Source organism: Marmota monax, unplaced genomic scaffold (assembly GCF_021218885.2).
Source record: "Marmota monax isolate L192 unplaced genomic scaffold, Marmota_monax_Labrador192_F-V1.1 WCK01_AAM20220418_F8-fsc00210, whole genome shotgun sequence".
Lineage (NCBI taxonomy): Eukaryota > Metazoa > Chordata > Mammalia > Rodentia > Sciuridae > Marmota > Marmota monax.
The window spans coordinates 2,102,910-2,122,745 of record NW_026695248.1 but is presented as its reverse complement, the minus strand read 5'-3'; the positions used below and the strand labels follow the sequence as shown (position 1 = coordinate 2,122,745).

At 45.7% G+C, this 19,836-nt stretch overlaps 1 protein-coding gene across 3 annotated transcripts in view; it reads left to right on the top strand.

Annotated features, from left to right (window-relative positions):
* Aff3 (ALF transcription elongation factor 3) overlaps nucleotides 1–19,836 on the top strand; it is a 534,054-nt gene that overhangs the window by 28,621 nt on the left and 485,597 nt on the right. For all 3 annotated transcript variants that reach the window (XM_046440319.2, XM_058578305.1, XM_058578304.1), the window contains exon 2: nucleotides 8,033–8,161. In XM_046440319.2, coding sequence (XP_046296275.1) covers nucleotides 8,109–8,161 — 53 coding nt within the window. In that variant the 5' untranslated portion in view covers nucleotides 8,033–8,108. The remainder of the gene's footprint in view (nucleotides 1–8,032; nucleotides 8,162–19,836) is intronic.

Here is a 19,836-nt window from a genome sequence, read left to right as displayed (position 1 = left end):
CTGGCTGTGGGGCCTGGAATTTTCCTCAGGACCCCTACTGTGCTCGCTCTCACCCTCTCCCCAGGATCCTGGGCTCTCTCACTTTCTACCTCCCTTGTGCAGTTTCTTCCTGGAGAACCAGCAGGCAGCAGAGAGTGGGGAGATGGCTCTTTCTAGGGGATTCCTCCCTTCTTATCTTGTGGTGGGCATTTTCCTTCCTGTGGCCAGTTCCAGCTTCTGCCTGAGGCTTCCTTCTTCTAAGAAACTAAGAAGTTGGGGTTTCTCTCATTCCCATGCCAGAGGGCTCCTTTTAAGAGACGGATTCTCCTTCTCCGTACAGTATTCCCAATGGACCTGGGACTTCTCCCCTGCCAAAGTGTCGAGGAAATCACCTCAATATATGGAGAACCAAGAGAAAGAATTCAGTGAGACCGAGCTCTAATCCTGGGTGCTGACCGCGGCTAGTGATGTACTAGAAGGGTACAGAGAAGTCAATGTGAGATCCATAAACATGAGGAAGAATGTTGTTCTGGCCAGACCTGAATTCTTTAAAAGGGAAATTGGAAACCTTTTGAGAGAATGAGCTCCCTAACACTAGAATTGTTCACGTGAAAGCAGAACACACCAGGACTAATGTAGCAGGCATTTCTGCATTGGGCAGGAAGTTAGCTAGAAAGAGCCTTCATGGTTTCTCTTGACTTTCAAGTGTCTGCCATTTTATTATGGGGTTCTAACCCTGCAAAGCAGTTTATATTTCAAAACACAGTGTATAATTAGTTGTTTTTCTAAACTCCTTCTGAAGTAAAGTAGCTTCATCCAGTGGTAATTGGTTTATTGGTAGAAACAATAACAAAATCTGAAGCATGCATATTTTTAAATGTGGCAAGGACACAAGAAAGGTCGAGGGTTATTATTCCTGCACTATTTTCCATAAGTGAGATCTTTTGGTATCCCTGTGGGGGTATAACAGTGACTGAACCTGGTTAATAAATCATGTGAAAATAAAGAAACAATTAATAGTATGGAATATTCCAAAAAATTCTGGAGCCAGATTAATCAGTCTTCAGACAACTGAGCATGAGTTTTTTATTAATTGACAAATCATACAATTGCAGTGAACCCAGAAGCCAAGATTATATTTGAGGAAGCAATCACAGGCTTTTGTAAGTCACAGTCAGTTCCTTGCTGGGATATCTGGTAGACCTGGCTGGATGTGGCAGGGTGCACCCAGGAGGCTGTGGCTCCTCTAATCAGTTAGCTATAATGATCAAAACATGACAACAGGGCTTAGGCACAGAGGGTCTCGTTTTGCTCTACAACATACAAACCTAGGTAGGTGGCACAAACATGGAGTACGTGTGTGAAGATGTTGCCCAGGACAAGGCCTCCTTTTAATTTTAGATCTGCCAACATTAGTCTGTGATTTTGTGCTCAAGGTGCTCAAATTGCATTCTGCATAGGAAGAAGGAAGTGACCTTGAGGAAGGAGTGGTGTCCATTCAGGAGAGCAAAACATTCTGAGAAATGTCAACTGACATCAACAGATGTCTCCTTGGCCTGAATGGTGTCACTTGCCCAGCTCTTGCTAAGAGAGATGGAAAAACACAGTTATTTCATCCAGGGTTATTACTTCTCCAAACCAGCCCTTAGGCTTTGTTATTAAGGAGGAGGGCTGAGGACTGGACAGGCAGTGTCTGCCAGAAACTTCTCTGTCTCCAACTTCTGATGAGGTTGAATCTTCTCTGTTTCTTCCTTTTCTGGACTTCAGGGCTCTGAGCTGTGGGAGAAGCCTTTATCTAAAGGACCTTATGAGGATCTTATGCTCCTGCCCTTTCTTTACCCATCAATTTTTAACCCCTTACAATATACTTTAGAATTGTCTCTGTTTTTCGGCTATGGTCCATAGTTGCTCCATTTGCAATTTCAGCATCCCCCAAGAGCTGCCTGGGGACCATGGAATTCATGGATACTCTGATGCCATGGTAAAGAGCCGATCACCCACAGCTGTGCTGTGACTTCTTTCCTGCATTGTCCCCCAGAGCCAACCTGAGCCTCCTCCACCAGGACAGTGGCTCTTGCTGTCTGTTAGCACTGAACACACAGCAGCACAGCACTCCTATTGGGAACAGCCCAACACCTTGAGATCTGTTTAAGTGAAAAAGAGGTCCTACCTGTAAACAAGAAAAAGTTTATGGCTCTCCTGACAAACTCCAGGGATCCCTGTCTGGCAGCTCTCAGGAAGAACAACTGAAAACAGAACTCTCACATTTTAGAACTGTCAGAGGAAAAACTGACAAAGCATATTCAATTTGGCCTTCCCTTGTTGCCAGGAAGGACACTGAGGTACAGAGACAGGATAGGGGGACAGGAGCTCACTCCAGGTGTGATATGGCAGAGCTCTGGGGGCAGGAGGAACTGATGGTGGTGGGGGGAGGAATTGCAGAGAGGGGAGGAGGGCTCTCTCTTGCCTTCTGATTGGGTCTGCACTATGTAAATTATTTAAGCATCTGTAAACCTGGGTATAACTCTGATGTATAGATAATTTAGGCAAAGCTATTATGGGGTGGCAAATGGTATTAGGGTACCAGATCCAACCCCTGATCTGCCGTGCTTTGATTATGACACTTATTTGTCCGTTAGTGAACTCACTTGCAAAAATCCCACCAAACCCAAACCATTATGGCATCATAATTTTATGTGCTCTTGGGAGAACCAGATGCAATGGATACTCGGAGCAGGACCTAGTAGATGGTAGTATAGAAATGTTTGCTACTGTTACAGTTATCTCCTGTTCTCAATGGTTTCAGTCCTTGAACCCTCCATAGTTGGCTGGTGGACATCTTGAACAAGCCTGGCAAAAGTCCAGGGGAGATGTAAGTTTTATGTCAGGATGGCTGATTCTTATTCCAGCATCAAGGGATCGTCTCATGTCACAAAATAATGGAATTGTCCCCCAAACAGGTTAACCTAGCATGAAATACACGGGATAGGAGGGCCTTTACCCGCCCACTTTTACGAATGGTCTCTGTGTCCTGTCTGAATTTTCATCTTGAGTCTAAGTGACTCCTTTGCTTTTTCTTTTTAAAGATGTGGTAAGCAGCACTTACTGGCCTTATGTACCAGTTGTATAAGAAACAATAACACCAAAGATAGATATGCATAGAATTCTTGTGCCCAATCAACTCCCCCCCCCCTTAAGTTCTCTTTAATTTGGCAATACCTTAATTCTCTAAACAATGCTACGGTAATTGACAGCATTTGGAAATTATCTTTGTCTTGTTCGGTACTTGAAGGGCATGAAAAATTCCCCTCCACTTCCTCACCCTCTCCCAGGGGTCATTTTCCCCTCTCTTTTCTCTGCCCTGTTTGCCCTCTGACCCCGACTAACTCTGCTGTTTCCACTGACTTCTGAATCTAATTAATGTCTTAGTGGCTATATAAATGAATTATGTAGGCAGAAGGATGTTGGAAACTTTAAGAAAAGTGCATTCCTTAGGGAAAAACCTGGTTTTGCTAAAGGGGGAGGGGGGAGGGAGGAACACACATTCCCAGGGGGTAGAATGTCAGTAGAGTGTAAAACCCCAATAATATACTCACACTCAATAAAGAGCTGTTGCCTGATAAGCAGGCAAAACCTTAGGAACATCTATTTTGACATCCAAGTCATAACCAGCCACTATAGAAGCTGGTTGTGTGGACAGACTGTCCACATGTGCTGCTATCCCAAATTGGCCACTTAGCGGGAGGACTGGCCTCCCTTCCCCTCTGCCTCTCTTTTGCAGCCGGTTTACAACCATTTGCAGGGAGTATGTCCTTAGAGAATCTCTGGAATGACCCTGGCTCGCTCTCTCAGGGCCCCAGAATGTACTCTAGTGATCCAGGACAGCAGGCAAGCAGGGAGGAGGGGCGGAGTGCTGAAGTTCTCAGCCAGAGGATACTGTCAGAGAGCCCAAGGCGGAGATGGTCCCTATGCCCCAGGTTTCCATGGAAACATAGGAGGAGTGATGACAGCCAGCACAGCCGCACCATCTGCTCAGGACCTGGTGAATGTTTAAAAAAAAAAAAAAAAAAAAGAAAGAAAGGCACCTGGGATCTTAGGCTAGAACACACAGAGATACCTGTGGAGAGACAGGAGAAGGCCGAAGGACACGAGACATCCTGTGTGGATTCAAAATCCATGCTGTCCTGAGGCTGGACAGATCAGCTTGTAATTCCAAAGCAGAAGGCCTAGAGGGTTTATCCTAGCATCCCTAGATACAGTTACAGACACCCAAGGAACCTCCCCCCAAGGAGCCTCCGGGAGGAGAAGCAGACTGAGTGGTGTGTCTGGGAGCTCTGCTGGAGCTGCTGAAGGTGTCCCAACACACCACGCTGGAGGAGGAGGAGCAGGGGCTGATGGGAGCTGGATGAGGCTCCCACCACCTTCCAGCAGGACCACCTGCAGAGCTGGCTTTTGGCCTCACATATTTTTCTAGAGGACTGGCAGGATTCAAAAGAGAGAGAGAGGGAAAAAAAATCCTATCTGGTCATGAAAGCCGCCTCTGAGGTACAGCTGGGTCTTTGGAATAAGGCATGAATTAATAAAGCCACGTAAGGGTTCTCTTCTCTCAATTCCTATCTACAGGGAGATCTTAGTGAGATGCCACTGATTTGCTTCAGGGTCTACGTAGGAGGCTTCTAGTTCCAGGTTGGCAGAGTGAGTGGGGCCATTGCTTGGGGCACTCATGTGCCCCAGATGGAGCAGGATTCATTTCTTAGTTCTTTTACTTGGCCGTTTTAGCCTAAATAAAAAAACAAACCTATTCAGGAAGAAAACAGCACCTGTAATTTAGCTACCTTCCCCAGCTGCCCCCTCCTGAGTCGGGAGGCTTCCCTTGGCTCTTAGCAGTATGGCTCGCATCTCCCTGGGGATATAAGTCCCCTAGTCACGAGTTCTGTAAGTTACACACACAAAAAAAAATCTACAGTAGCTTCACAGGGAACACCATTTTTAAATTTTTAATCTGGGCAATGTCTTACTCCTTTAAATAATAATAAAAAAATACATAAAACAAAACAAGAACAACTTTTCTGACAATTCTGGTGAATATTCTCATCCCAGAAGGCCTAAGACCCCCTTTTGCTTTGTATTAAGGCTTTTCAAAATTTGACAACTAGATGAAGTGCTTGCCTTGGTTCATGCTTCTAGAGACTGAAGGATAATGGGAGCACTATCATAAACCAGATAAATAATAATAAAAAGTTCTCTTCATAAAGGCTCTCATGCACCATTCTATCTTTTACTTCTAGAAATTATTAATTTAGAATTATTTCGATGGATAGCTCATAGCTCAGGAAATAATGGTATCTACAACTATTACTTGGGGTTCTTCTAAAGCCCCCATCCTCCAAGTGGACAATTTTCACAAACACATAACACTGGAAATAAAAATATGAATGCAACTATCCCCCTGTTAAAGGCCTCAAATAGAAAATAACACTGATTCCTGAAGAAAACATTTTAAAAAATTGCACAGTGAAATTGCTTTAGGCTCAAGTACACTCATATATTGACACAAGGCTCCAGAGTTTAGAGTCAAATATAAATCTACCCATTACTTCATAGTTCTTTTGGAAAGACCTTTTGTGAATAAGCCCCTCAAGCAGCTTTACTCCCCCCCACCCCACCCTTTCCATTTCTGGAACTTTCTATTTATCTTCAGCCTCCTGGCTGGGGGCAAATCTGTATCTTGAGCTTCAAATCTGGCTTGGGACTCACAGTAAACATGGTTCTGCTTGTTCTTCACCAGCCCTCCTTTGTATAAACAGATGTGGTGGGAAGGGAAGGGAAGCCAGATCCCCGTGAGGGGCAGGAGGTCTCTTTTCTGGAGAAGTTTCCCAGCTGCAGCCAGGAGCCCAAGGAACAGGACACGTTTCTCCTTCAGGCCTTGGAACTGGCAGTTCTTCCAAACAGGGGCTGTTCCTCTCGCTCTCTCCTCCACCCTCCACCCCCAGCCTTTGTTCCTGAGAATGCTGTCTCCATGTGATGTCTAGATCTCACTTTTGCCAGAGCAAACATTTCCAACAAGGCTTATGCTAAGGAGATACTAGGAAGAGAGATTTTTTTTTTTTTTTTTACCCCTTCTCTGGAGACTGGGATTTGGGAAGCCAGCCCTCCACACCTGTACTTTTTCCTCTGTTAACATTCCCTTTGTTCTTTTGTAGCTTTTATCCAGGGAGGTTTTTAAGGGTGGGAAGTTGTCAGTTTCCAAAATAACAATTCTGTTTTCTGCGGCTGTTGATGCAGTCTCTGCCGAAATTCAGTGTTTTACATTTTTGCACATTAGTTATGGATACGAATAAAGGAAGGAATACTACTTCAGGGCTCTGGAAAGAAGGAGGTGGGGCTGACTATTTTGCAACCCAATCTGAAATAGGAAAGAATTTTCATTGGCCTTCTGGCCTTCTACCTGTGTCCAGGACTTAGTTTGTTAATCCTCCTTCAGGGGTGGGTGAGGTGAAGAAGGTGGAAGGGAGTCTCTAGGTTTGACCCTGGAGGGGACCCTGTGACTTCCACCCAAGGGTCCAAATTTCTGGCCTCCCCAGACAGCCACTGTTCTTATCCAGAAAAGGAACAAAGGAAAGGAGCGCCTGGAAGGACTTCCTGATGGCAGGGAATGTAGGGTTTAGTGTGAGAAGTGAGGCCATTGCTCTGTGCCCCTCTCTCCAAGAATTCTGGGGAATTTTAAGCGGATGCTCCCAGAGCTGTGGCCAGGAGGACAGGAGAGTCAGGGACCCAGGATGGGCCCCATTTTAGACCAGCAGAGGAGAAGCAGAGTTCCAGTTCTGATCTGCTGACTTGACTCTCAGTGTATCTATGACAGTGAGCGGCATGGGTGCGGAGGGCGTTGGGGGGACGTTCCTTAAACCAGGGCAGCAATAGTAACAAGGACTTGGATTTTTAGGAGCTACGATAATACTCTGTCATCATTCCAGCTGACAGTCTGCCACTCTCCAGACAGGAGAGGCAGCGGGAAGTTTGCAGTGGACACCCAAGAAGCCTTCCCTTTAAGAGAAATTAAAAGAAAGCCGGTTGGTTTCCAGGGACCCTCCAGTTGGGGGGATCCTGGGACACCCCCCCCCCCCCGCAGGCCAAACTGCAGCTGAGAGCCGGTCTTCTTAGAAGGGCTCTCCTTCCCGCTTCCTCTGTATTTCACATAACTTACTGACTCCATATATTCGAAACGATTTGTTTACGGCGCTGCTGCGGGCTGCAGTTAACTCTCACCGCGCCTGGGGCGGCCAGGGAATTTCCCAGCACCCACCTCAGGTCTGCAGCCTGCACAGAGCCCGCGGCGGCGCGGAGCGGGGGTCTAGTGAATTCGGGGAGGCAAAAGAAGTGCGTGCAGCCGGGACAGGACCGGGTGGGGCCGGCGAGGGCAAGAGGCAGAGGGATGCGGCAGGCCGGGCACGGCTCAGCATCCCCCTGCACTCGGTGAGGTCGCCTGCCTTTCTCCCCAGCTCTCGGGACCGGCCCGGGCATCCCGGGGCTGCGGAGGGTCAGGAGGGCCGCGAGGGTCTGGGGAGCAAAGGGCGACCCCGAGGCGCGGCCTGCTAGCGGCGCGGGACCCCGAGGAGCTGCGCGGGGAGCGCACGGGCGCGCGGGGCGGGCGCGGCGCGGGGCTCACGGCGCGCGCGCGCCTCGGCCTCGCCCGCGCACACGCGCCTCCCCGAGGAGAAAGAGGCGGGCGAGCGGGCGCCGAGCACCGCGGCGGCGGCGGCGGCTGCAGCGGGCCGGGCCGCCGCGAGGGAGGGAGGGAGGGGAGGAGGGGAGGAGGGGCGGGCGCAGGGCCGGGGAGGGGGCGGCGGCGGCGCGGCGAGCTCGCCGCTCTCTCGTGAGTGTGCCTGCGCGCGAGCCGGCGAGCGGGTGAGTGCGCTGGGCGCTGCTGCCAGCCGGGCCGGCCGGGAGTCGGGGGCTGGGGGCGCCGGAGCCCCGATCCGGGGGCCGGCGGCGGGCGGGCGGCGGCCCCTGGGGCGCGGCCGGGATGCACCTTGAGCGGTGCTTTTCGTTGCAGCGCGCGGGCGGCCCGAGCCTTGGAGGCGGCGGCGGCGGCGACGGCGGTAGCGGCGGCGGCGCTGACACCTCCCACCATGGACAGCTTCGACTTAGCCCTGCTCCAGGAATGGGACCTCGAGTCGCTGTGGTGAGTCCCGGTGCCGGCCGCTTCGGGCGGGCGGGAGCGGCGAGGGGAGCCCGGGCGGCCCGCGCGCCCTCACCTGGGCCGGGGGGCTCCGGCCGCCGTGGGGGTGGGGTGGGCCGGGGGCGCCCGCCTCGCCGGCTCCTTCCTGCCTCTCCTGGCTGGATGCACCGCCGCCTTTCCCTCTATTTGCCCCGCTTTCTGGTCCCCTCCCCTCCGTGCTGCCTGCCCCAGCCCAGGGGGCCCGCGATATGTGTGCCAGGGGCAGATCGCAACCGTGGAGAGAAAAAGAAGCGATTTTTAGAACGTGTCACTAATGCCTGGGGATCCACCCCTCGATGTCCTAACCCCTCTCAGCTCCCTCCTCTCCGATTGCGCCTCCTCCCAGTTCTCCGAAAGCCTCGGGCTCGCACCCGCGACCCCCTGGAGTTGGCGCTGCTGCGAAGTGCCCTCAGAGGATGCTCCAGCCCCCTCCCTGCCTGCGCCGGGTCTTGGCGGCTGCATCCTTTCTGTCTGTCCCACCCACTCCCACTCGATTTGGAAAAGTGAACACCCAGGGCAGGAGGCGAATTTTTCTCCGTGCGGGAATTCCAGAGGCCTTGGCCCAGGGAGACTGGTTTCCTGGAGGTTCACAGTTCCTCTGGGCCCTTTCTTCACACCTCACCACAGTTGTACTCCTCCTCCTCTTCTCCACCCTCACTCCAGGCGCGGCGCCCCGTGTGTCCCTTTATGCTTTGCTCACAGCTCGCAGCCTGGGTGCACTCTGGGTTGTTTCTCGGGGATCTCACATTAAGGAGCTGCTGTAGGTAAATCGCAGGTAGAAACAGTTTAATTCCGGTTGCGGGTGTCTTAAAAATCCCATTGGCTGCTTCAACATCCCTCTTATTACCCCTCACTCCCCCTCCCCATCCACCCCACTATCTCTTAAATGTTTCCAACTAGCCCTATTCAGGTGGTGGAATTACTGCCTGCATATTCCTGGAGGAACTTGTGTTATGTTTAATATTTACGGGGATGAACATCTGCTGGAACAAGCATATTAACTGTACTCTGTTCTGCCTCTGGTAATCGCTTATTGTAGTACTGAGCCCCCCCCCCCCCCTTAATTCAGTAAAGATTTCACATGTGTCTAAAACTGCAAGTGGTGTGCACATGAATATGCAGTGCACAATTTTAAAGCTAAACTGCTGTATGATTTATGGCTCATATGGATGATATGTGGTCTATGTGGGTATTTGCAGTGATTTAGGCTTCCAGTGACTTTTATTTTCCTAAAGACAGGTGTAACAAAATAAACTAGACACAAAGCTAGCGAATTATGGAGCAGTTTCTTATAAAAGATCCGATGGTGTGTAAGTACAGCTTGCTCTGCATAATGCTGGCGCCTATAAAACACACAAGGATGGGCCCTAATGTAATAAAACTTGTATATATTACACTGGAAACTTCAAAGAGTCAGTGTAGAAAGAATATGAAACATGTTATTACTCTATTAAAGTTGCTAATTACTGTGTTGCTGCTCCTGGGGATATTTCAGCCTTTCATTTACAGATACCTATTATTTTACAGGTTTACATTTAGAAATGTTGGTTTCTGGCACCAATTCAATAGGTTTCCAGATTAGCAACTGTACTTTAAAAAATGACTGTTGCTTTTTAAACGGCAGTCAAAGGGAAGAACTTATTGTTTTGCCATATTTTTTATGCTGCTCGTCTGCTTGCTGACTCAAACTGAATCCCTTCATGACTTTTATAAGTGGTGTTTTGAGATTATCAGCCATAATTTGTGGACTCTTCCAGCACAGGGCCTGAGCACTATTTTCCTTTGCAACCTTAGTTCCCAGATGAATTACCTGGAACACTGTTAAACAATAAATGTCTGTTGAATTGACTTGGAATTTATATTAGTTACAGTATACATTATTTCTTTTACAAAAAGAAAAATTAAACATTTCAATAAAAACTGTACATGTAATCATGTTTTAATCAATACATCAATTTTTGGCATATAGAAGCATTCTTGATTACAATATAGTAGGACAGTTTGGCTGGAGTGTTTCCCATTTTGCAGATGTAGCATTTACATATCACAAATGCTTGTGTGTTTTATCTTTAATTTAAAGATAAACCAAACTCCTTGAGTAGAGATTTTTCTCTCAGTTATGGGTGAATTTTTGGATGGTATGTTCAAACTTAATTTTATGGTTTACTTAAAATTTTGTTTTTGGTTTACATTTAAGCTAATAGGTGATCCAGAATAGCTATTCAACTACTTGCTGTGTTGTCTGGTATTTTCATGGCCATTGTTTTCTTATTTGAATCTCATGACAATCCTGGCAGTGGTAAGTGGAAGGAGTCCCATTATATAGACGAGGAAGTACAAGCTTTGAACTGTTATGTGACTTTACTGAAACCATAAAACAAATAACAGCAGACTCCAGAAAACTAATATTTACTGAGCACTTATTTTTACCAGACGCTGTTGTAGGTAAGGTACATATTTTAGGGCATTTAATCTACATAACAGTCTTACAAAGCAAGTTCTCTCAGTTGTCTCATTTTACACATGGGGAAATTGAGGTAAACTGCCCAAGGTCAGATAGCTGCAAGAGGAGAGGTATATATATTTGAACTAAGAATTAGCTTCAAAACCCACTTTTCTGATTTCAAATCCAGTGCATTTTCTAGAATCCTGCAGATGTCTCTTCGTTTGTAAAGATGGCTCTGGAATTAATTATAAAGCAAAGCCTTGATGAACTGGAAGTTAAGGTTCTGGTAAAATATCAAAAAGAAGGTCAGAATCTTAAATGGTATTGCTCTAAAATTAAAAATCTGAAAACAGAATGCCATGATTTAGGAAATTATATCTGCTAATTATGAATTAATTTATGAAACTAGGTATATATTTTAAATAAAGGTGATTGAACACTTCTTCCTTTATTTCATCATAATAAAACAGTTTTCTTTGAAGGGGAAATCGGAAGTACAGATTAATGGCAAAAACGAATCTCATTTTAAATCCCTAACAACTTTTTCTAATTGGTGGATATTGTTTTCCAATAAAACTAATTGCACTTTATTAGTTGTGACTGTGGCTTTGACTCTGAGCTCCCTTATTCTAGCCATCACGGAAAGTGTCTGCAAATGACTGTAGAGATCATATTAAGGGAAAAGCTTAGTACTACTGAATTAATCAATATATGCAATCAATTGATAATTCAATAACTACCTGCTCTGCTCCCATGCACACTGTTGCTCTTACTCAGAAACATCCATATTTATTTTTCAAGGAAAGGTTTTTAAGTCTGAATTACCAGATGGCTGTTCTCTTTAGCCATGCCTTAGAGTTGAGATGGGTTATTTTAATTAACACTTTTAATTCTACTTCCCATTTCTAGTTTGAAGTCAGACTGGGGAACCTGGAACATGGTGAAGGTGCTCATTCTTACCCAGCTCTGTAGCTTCACTCAGTAGAGCCAAGTTCCTAGAGTTGGGGGATTCAGTAAGTCTGCAGGGGCAAATGCTAGAGAGGAGCAGCACCTCTGCTCAGCTTCCTCTCCATTCCCTTTTGCTTTTCTCCTGTCATCTACCAACTTCAGGTCACCTGCTAGACATATATGCCAGTCCTCAGGGCCTTTAAAATAATAACCATCGCTTTTCGTAGGTTAACTGTTGTTTTTGTTGATTCACTTAACAAATCTTTATTGATCATCTCTAAAATACAAGACCTTGGGCTGGTTGCTGTAGGGTATGGAAAGATGAGTAAAACATGGGTTGTACATATTGTCATCTAGTAGGAGAATGAGATAAGTCCATAAGTGCAAAAGGAAAGTCTTCAACTCTGGCAATTCAGAAGAGAACATATTTGGAGTAGTGTGGGAGGCAGAGGAAGGAAAAAAGAAAAATTGAATAATAAAAAAAAATAACTAGTATGGAAGAGGTGGCCTTTGAACTAAGCTTTGGAAGATGAATGGGATTTTTACAGACCATTCGGGTGGGGGTATTGAGAGGACACAGAGGCATCTTGGGCAAAGAAAGAACTTGAACAAAGACTTTCATTGGTGTCTCTGAAAGATTCTTTTATGAATTATGATGGAATTACCTATACTACATAGTTTAAAGATGCAGAACTTTGTAATCATGATATGGTTTCAGTGAATGAGGAAAATTTTCCAAAATGAACTCAAGCTTGTACTTCATCTGCCTTAAATGTGAACTCATTTTACTTATTGGGGAGAAAGTCTATCAAAATGACATAGTAAAAATTCAGACCCTCCCTATTACCCTGTCCATATATCTACATATAAGCCAGAATCCCATACACATTTTGTTCACTTTATATTCTTTCAAATTGCAACTTTTGATATTAGAGTATATGGATTTTGTTTATACTTGTTTATTCAACTTAAAGCATTCACAGCATTAGGCATTGCTAGAGGATAGGTATTTTAGGGCCCTGGCTTTTAAATGTTTTAAATCTACCACCAACAGTGACAAATACATTGAACTTGGCAATCACATATATCCGTGTACACAACGGAAACCAGAGAGTCATGAAGTAACACTTATTCTTACTATGTACGATGCATTTTGATATTCTCTACCTATTTCTTTTCTTCTTAATTCTTAACTTCCGGGTTGAAACCTGCAGTTTAAAAACTTACTATCGGGTACACAAAGGAGGAACTTACAGGGAAATAACATCTGCAATACAGAACTGACACTGCCCTTTGGAGGGGAATGACCACATCCAGTTGAGGGAGTAAAATATTCATGGCTGAATGGCATTTGAAATGGATCCTGGGGAAGGAGAGTTTCAGGAAGAAGAAATTAAAGGGAGGAAAATCTATGTGGAAGGAAGACTGTGAATAGAAATATGGAGGAATAAAGTAGGGCTTGTTTGAAGTTGTCATTGAAGGGTAGGAAAGGACTGCACTCCTGCAAGGGGGAGGAAGACAAACTGCGCCACTAACAGCTTAGTCTCCATGGGGATGCCTCCCGGGAGAGCCCCCTGATTCTCTTGGGGGTCCTTTGTAAATCAGTTGCTGCTGGACATGCCCAGGCCACGGTTTTCTTCAGGCCCCCTTGTTTAAGCTTCCAGGCCCCTTCATAGTGTCAGAAAAATTCCATAGGTCCCTATTTTGGCCGTCAGATCCCTGGACCTTTTCTTCCCACCCTTAGCAGAACTAGCATTTTAAACTGCTATCACTTTGGTCAGTTCCTTAGGCTTAAAGCGGCTCACCACGACACACAGACGAATGGAGAGCAAATCACACGCAGGGACACATGCACGCACGCGGAGATCGCCAGGTATCCTGGAGCTGATTGGTTGAGAATAGCCCCCCCCCCCCCCCGTGGCTGTGCTTACTCTCATTGGCTAAAAACAACCATGTGGTTGGCTGAGGAGGCTTTCATTGGTTGAAAGTCTCAGCACGTGCTCCGAGCTGAGGAAAATGCCTCAGCCCGTGGAGTGGCTGGGTTTGGGAGAGCGTGGCTTGCAGGGCTAGCAGGGGCCCACAGGCTGCAGAGAGCCGGTGGCCAACGTGGAGCGTCCACCGGAGCCCTGTGTGGGAGAAGGCCTGTGGGAGACGGTTTAGTTAAGGGTGCAGAAGTTGAGGACTCACGCTTGGCGGGGTCCGCGATGAGCGCGTTGGATGAGCGCGTTGGATGAGCGCGTTGGATGAGCGCGTTGGATGAGCGCGTTGGATGAGCGCGTTGGATGAGCGCGTTGGATGAGCGCGTTGGATGAGCGCGTTGGATGAGCGCGTTGGATGAGCGCGTTGGATGAGCGCGTTGGATGAGCGCGTTGGATGAGCGCGTTGGATGAGCGCGTTGGATGAGCGCGTTGGATGAGCGCGTTGGATGAGCGCGTTGGATGAGCGCGTTGGATGAGCGCGTTGGATGAGCGCGTTGGATGAGCGCGTTGGATGAGCGCGTTGGATGAGCGCGTTGGATGAGCGCGTTGGATGAGCGCGTTGGATGAGCGCGTTGGATGAGCGCGTTGGATGAGCGCGTTGGATGAGCGCGTTGGATGGGGTTTAACCAAAAGTCTTTTGATGACGATGAAGATGAGCATTATGTGTGGGGAAATGATTCCTTCCTGTGTTCCAGATTTTCTTTTGTCAAAACGTAGGAGGGTTGTAAAATGGTAAGAATCTATTTTGAGAGAATGTCCCTGTGAACCAGAATGGGTCTAATCAATAGCACTTTGGATTAGCAATTTGAACGAGGTCCTTTGGCTCCGTATAGGTTAAAAATTAGTCAAATTAAGAAAAAAAAACTCACTCTTCATATAAATGCAAGTTTTTTGGTGTGTGCAAATGAAAATTTTAACCTGGAATAGACTTGCCTCTTTAAATTTTCCTTATTTTGGGAATAAAGCCTTGGTGGCAAAATCAAGGCCATAAAAGATAATTTTAATATCATTTAATGGTAACATAATGCTTCCTTGTTTTATTACAAAGTGAAATCCATAAAACTTATTTTTCAATGTTGGCTGTTCCTTTTCGTCTGGTAATTTAATTGAGGTTTCTGAATTCAACTGGCTCCAACCCTTCTTTCTGTTTGGCCCAGGGCAGCTCACAATTTTTCTCATTTCCTATTCTCAGTCTTGGTTTAATCACTTATAAAATGACAGCACTTACACTGGCCTACCTCATAAGGTTGTGATGTTAAGTAATAAAAGTGTCAATTGCTCTGTGAATGCCAAGTGTAGTTCTTTTATACCTTTTGCTTTCTTAAAAATGTCTCTCTTTTTTTTTTCATAAACAGGGGAAGACACAGAAAGACCACATGGGGTCAGGTTCAGCCATCAGTGTGGTACAGAGTTCTGTTCCTGGTCATGGGACTCAGGGATGTTTTTGAGTGGAGATTAGTAGTTTGTCTTAGTTGTGCATCATAGTCTAGCAGACTCACGGTTGGACTACTGACATGTGGATGTATGAACCATTACATAAACTTTGATGTTTCACTGAGAATGTATTGTATTGTTACCGCTGTTGACCGGAGACGAGTCCTTGCTTCCCCAGTGTTGAAGTATAACACCAGAGAAGCACGCCGAGGCAAGTTTAGAGTGGAAAATAGAAGTTTATTAAAGGACAGCAGAAAAGACTTCTCCTGGAGGAAGAAGGGGACCCAAGAGATGGAATCCGTGGAAGTGCGGTTGTTTCCCCTTTTTATAGTTTTCGGTGATGGAATGTAGGTGGGAAGGCCGGAGGGGTGGGACACAGGTGGGCCAAAGAAGTAATCTGGGCAGGAAGGACTCCAGAGGCAGCATCTTCAAGTTTGCTGTTCATTAACATTTGTTTGGGATGGGCTAGCTTCAAATCTGCTGGGGCTGTTCATTAACATTTCTTTGGGATGGGCTATCTTCAAATCTGTTGGGGGCTGTTTCCTGGACTTCATTAACATTTCAAGAGTTGCTCAACTTTTCCGGGGGTTCATTCTCAATGGCCTCCATTTTAGATCTCACTCGATATTAGACCCGATTTACCTAACTACACTGACTACCTAATTTTAAATCTGGCTTCAGTATTACCAACCATTACAGCAAATGACTTCATTTGGCACTGTGGGTCTCATTAAATTATGTCAGGCTAATCATAATTTAGGTTTACTAGAAACAAAACACACAGTTAGACCAGGGTAAGAGGATACCACACCACCAAAGAAACGAAATGGGTTTAATGGGAGGAAATGACACCTGGAGACATGGTGGGGGACCTCAAGATTTGAAGGTGTTTCACTGAGTTGGGGGAATAGTCGTTCTGGTGGTTGCTCAAGGGTGCAAGCAAGATCTGTGGGCGTGCCAGCATTTCACCGGCTGTGGTGTGGGCTCTCAGAGCATGCCGATTTCCTGACTCTCTAGAAAGATATTCTTGGATAAGCAGACCAGGAGCACAGGGTTCCCTCCAAGAATCTTTCCATCTCCCAAATTCTGATTGTTTCCATCACAGGGAGCAGGAGACAAAGAGTTCAGAAGTCGTTAATTGTATTCACTTGTGTATTTTCCCCTCACACATGGAGAAAGGCAGGGAGGGTACTTAAACTTCTTCACATAATTTCTCCCTGGGAGACTCATTGTTAGCAGAGGTAAACAAAAATGACTGTAATTTGGAGACCATGATAATGTAGCAACTCAGTTTAGAGTTATGTGTTTAACTTGATGGTGAAAATAATTTTAGTTTTCCTTTTTTATGGACAGGAAATTAGTTTTCGAAAATCCCCTAGAGGCTCGTAATGGGAGCCTGTTAGTCTTAGTTAAATTTTTCTTGTCATACCTGTGCTGTTTACCTGAGTTATGAAGTGACATAACAAATTTTCTGTCAGTGTTCATTGAAATGTTAATTAGTTGCCTGGCAGTTTAAATGGGGGAGGGGGAGCTTTCTATACCGTGTGTATCATCATCAGTTTTAGGAAACAATCTGTTTGTTTTCAAATTTCAAAATATGTGTTTTTCTATAGAAGGAATCTAGAGGAAGAAAAGACCCAGGGTGCAGAAGGCTATTTTGAGAGCACAGGTCAGTCTATTTCACTCTCATTTAGGAAATTGCTTCTTAAACTTTAATGTGCACCCAAATAGCCTAGGGATCTTGTTAATTAACATGACCAGGATGGGGCCGAGTTCTGTCATCCTTAACAGCTCACAGGTAATGGCACGGGACCCCAAACCAAGCTTTTAGTTGGAAGGAGTAAATGGTTAAAAAATCTTTGGAAAAAGAAACTCTTTCAAAATATCACATTTTCTTATCCCTGTTTGGGGGATACTTTTGTGTAATAACATCACAGTTTCACAACGGCAGAAGGATACATTTAGATGCAGCATCTATTTTATTTCTGTGAATCTTCCTAATACCATTCTGGTGAGTGAGGGGGTGGTTAATTGCATCCGAGTGGGGATATGGTGGGAAAAAAAACATCAAGACCTAAGTAAACACCATTTGTAATAAATCGGCTAATCGCTTTTTACAGCTTTTCAGTTCTCAGATGTCCTTCAAAGTCTGGGTCCTGCATCAGGAGTGAATGCTGGGAGCAGTGGGATGTCTTCTGCTTCTGGTCTTGCAGGGAACCTCACAGTAACTTCTGGAGGTGTCCAGGATTCAGAACAAATATCCTCCTTCTTTTCTAGTCATTCTGTCTTTGGGAGGAAATGAGTGGGGGCCAGGAGTGGGGACTCAGGGGGTGGCAGTGGGAGGCAGGGTAGCTATTTATAGAATTGCTGCACTGCCCCTGGCCATAGTTGCAAATTGCAACTTTCCCAGTACCCTAGAGGGAATAACAGCTCAGACTCCAAGCAGAATCAATGGTAGGTATCGGGCACCTCAGTCAAGAACTTTCTATCCCTGCATGGCCAGCCATCCTCCCCCTCAGCCATTTAGCAGAGTACCAAGTCCATTAGGTGATCCAACTTAACAGTAGTTTCCGTGCTTAATTTCCAGTTCCCGTGTAACTGGAAAACTAGGTTCATATGGATGGGACTGAGGAAAGAGCACAGTTGACTTTGCATGTTCTGTGAGATTGGTGGGAAGTTCATTGACTTCATCTGCATAATGAGGGTATGCATGTGTACTACACAGGCAAACACGTGTACCCATTTACATTTCTGTTCTCTGAGACAGGCGCACTAGGAGAAAACCAGATGGGGTTTAAACAACTGTGCAAATTTCAGATTTTAGACAAAAAAGCTGAATTTTTAGGAGTAGTAGTTTAATAAATAGTGTAATAACTTAAATCTTGCAACCTGGCACGTGTATGAACTGCTGGAGGTGGAATATGCCACAGAGTTTGGCATTGTTTGGAACTGTAGTTCTTATTTATGCTTCTAGGGACTGTGATATTGTCTCAGACGTCATGGACTATTATGATATCTGACTAATTGAGTTTAACCATTCCTTATAACATGTAACATTATTTTCTAATTTAACTTCCTCTAGATTGGGGAAGGAGAGGAGGAAACTATTGTCCTCAAGCTCGAACATAGGTCAGGCCTATAATAAGGCAAGCATTTGGTTATTGTTTGGTTTGCACTAGTGTCATGAAATTGATGCATTTTCTTTTCACATGAGAGAAAACGCTACTTATTAGCAATCAATATACAATGCAAATAACCAAATAGGTGATTTAGAACTCAAAAAAAAAAAAAAAAGGACTATCTTGCTGGGTGTGGGGGACGCATGACTGTAACTCCCAGTGGCTTTGGAGGCTGAGGCAGGAGCCCCACAAGTTCTAAGCCAGTCTCATCAATATAAGGAGGCCTTAAGCAACTTGGCAATACCCTGTCTCAAAATTAAAAATTTTAAAAAAGGGCCTGGGATGTGGCTCAGTGGTTAAGTGCCTCTGGGTTCAATCTCTGGTACAAAAAACTCAGTGGTTGGCTCTGTTGGGTTAAGAGATCCTTAAGAACAAATCAACCAACAGTGGCCAGCTGCGTTCTGAACTTCAGTTGCATTATATAGACTTTTGGTTGGGGTCCCTGTCTTGGCTGAGAAGATAGGTCGCTAGCATGTCCCTAGTGGCTTCTTTTCCTACCAGCCATATACTATGGCAGGGACCTCCTGGTGTCACTTCTTGGAACTGCTGATGTAGAAAATGGCACTGGAGCATGAGGACTTGACCTCAGGCTGAGAAGCAGGCAGCTCTGTGGTCACAGACTCTGTAGTTTATTGACATGGAGGCTCAGGGCTTCCTGGAACGGGGCAGATAAACCTTCCCTTCCAGTCTTTCAGGACCCAAATGCTTTGGTCCTTCCATGTTCTGAAATGCCCTTTCTCACCCCTCTCCTGTCACGTATTGTAATGAAGATTGATCTGAGGGAGGGCACAGCCTTAGTGACCCTCTGAGCAAAGTGACAGCTGCCTGTGCTCCCCAGGACATAGACTGCAGCCTGTGCTCCCCAGGACATAGACTGCAGCCCCCGCAGAGCAGGAGCACTTCAGCTACAAGAAGAAGACTTCTCCGTTGTGATGTAAAATCTAGCAGGTGTAGAGTTCACCTAGCACACCAGCTGCAGCGCTAGCTGTGTGACTGACTGCAGGATGAACCCTTTGGCCTGGGCCCAGGTTTAGCAATGCAGCTGAGGTTCATGGAGTCCAGGGCAGAGCTGTGCTCAGTCTGCTGTGTCCTTAGAAGTACGGCCAGGCCCAGAGGCCAGCCAGCCAGTGCCGGGACGACTCTCCTATCGCATGACTTCATTGAAGATAGTTCATTCCCTAGCATATGGTACAACTTTCTCTGAGAACTATACCTCCTACATGAATTCCTTTATTTTTTTTAAATAAATTGAAATTTATTTAAAAAAAATCAATTTAGTAGAGTTGGATACCTTTTTGGTGGAAGAGCTGGTGAATTTTATCTACTACCTAGCCACCCCTTCCCCCAAATGAAACCTTCAAGGCTTAGTTAACACTTTCCAAGTATAGGAATTAAATCTTTATAAGTCTGAAAAGAAGCATGGCCATTTAGTTTCTAATATTTAGGTACATAATTAGTTACATAAATTAATTCTAATCTTTACTTTTATCCCTCAGCAGGCTGAAAGTCATATTTTAGGGCCCTAAAATATTTCACACAATAAGGAAGCATAGTACATATATAATACAGAAGGCTTTAAGATACTTTTTTTCCTCTGGATTTATAGGTTTCTGGATTGAGGTGAGCAACCATGTCTTAAGCCAGACGCAGAAG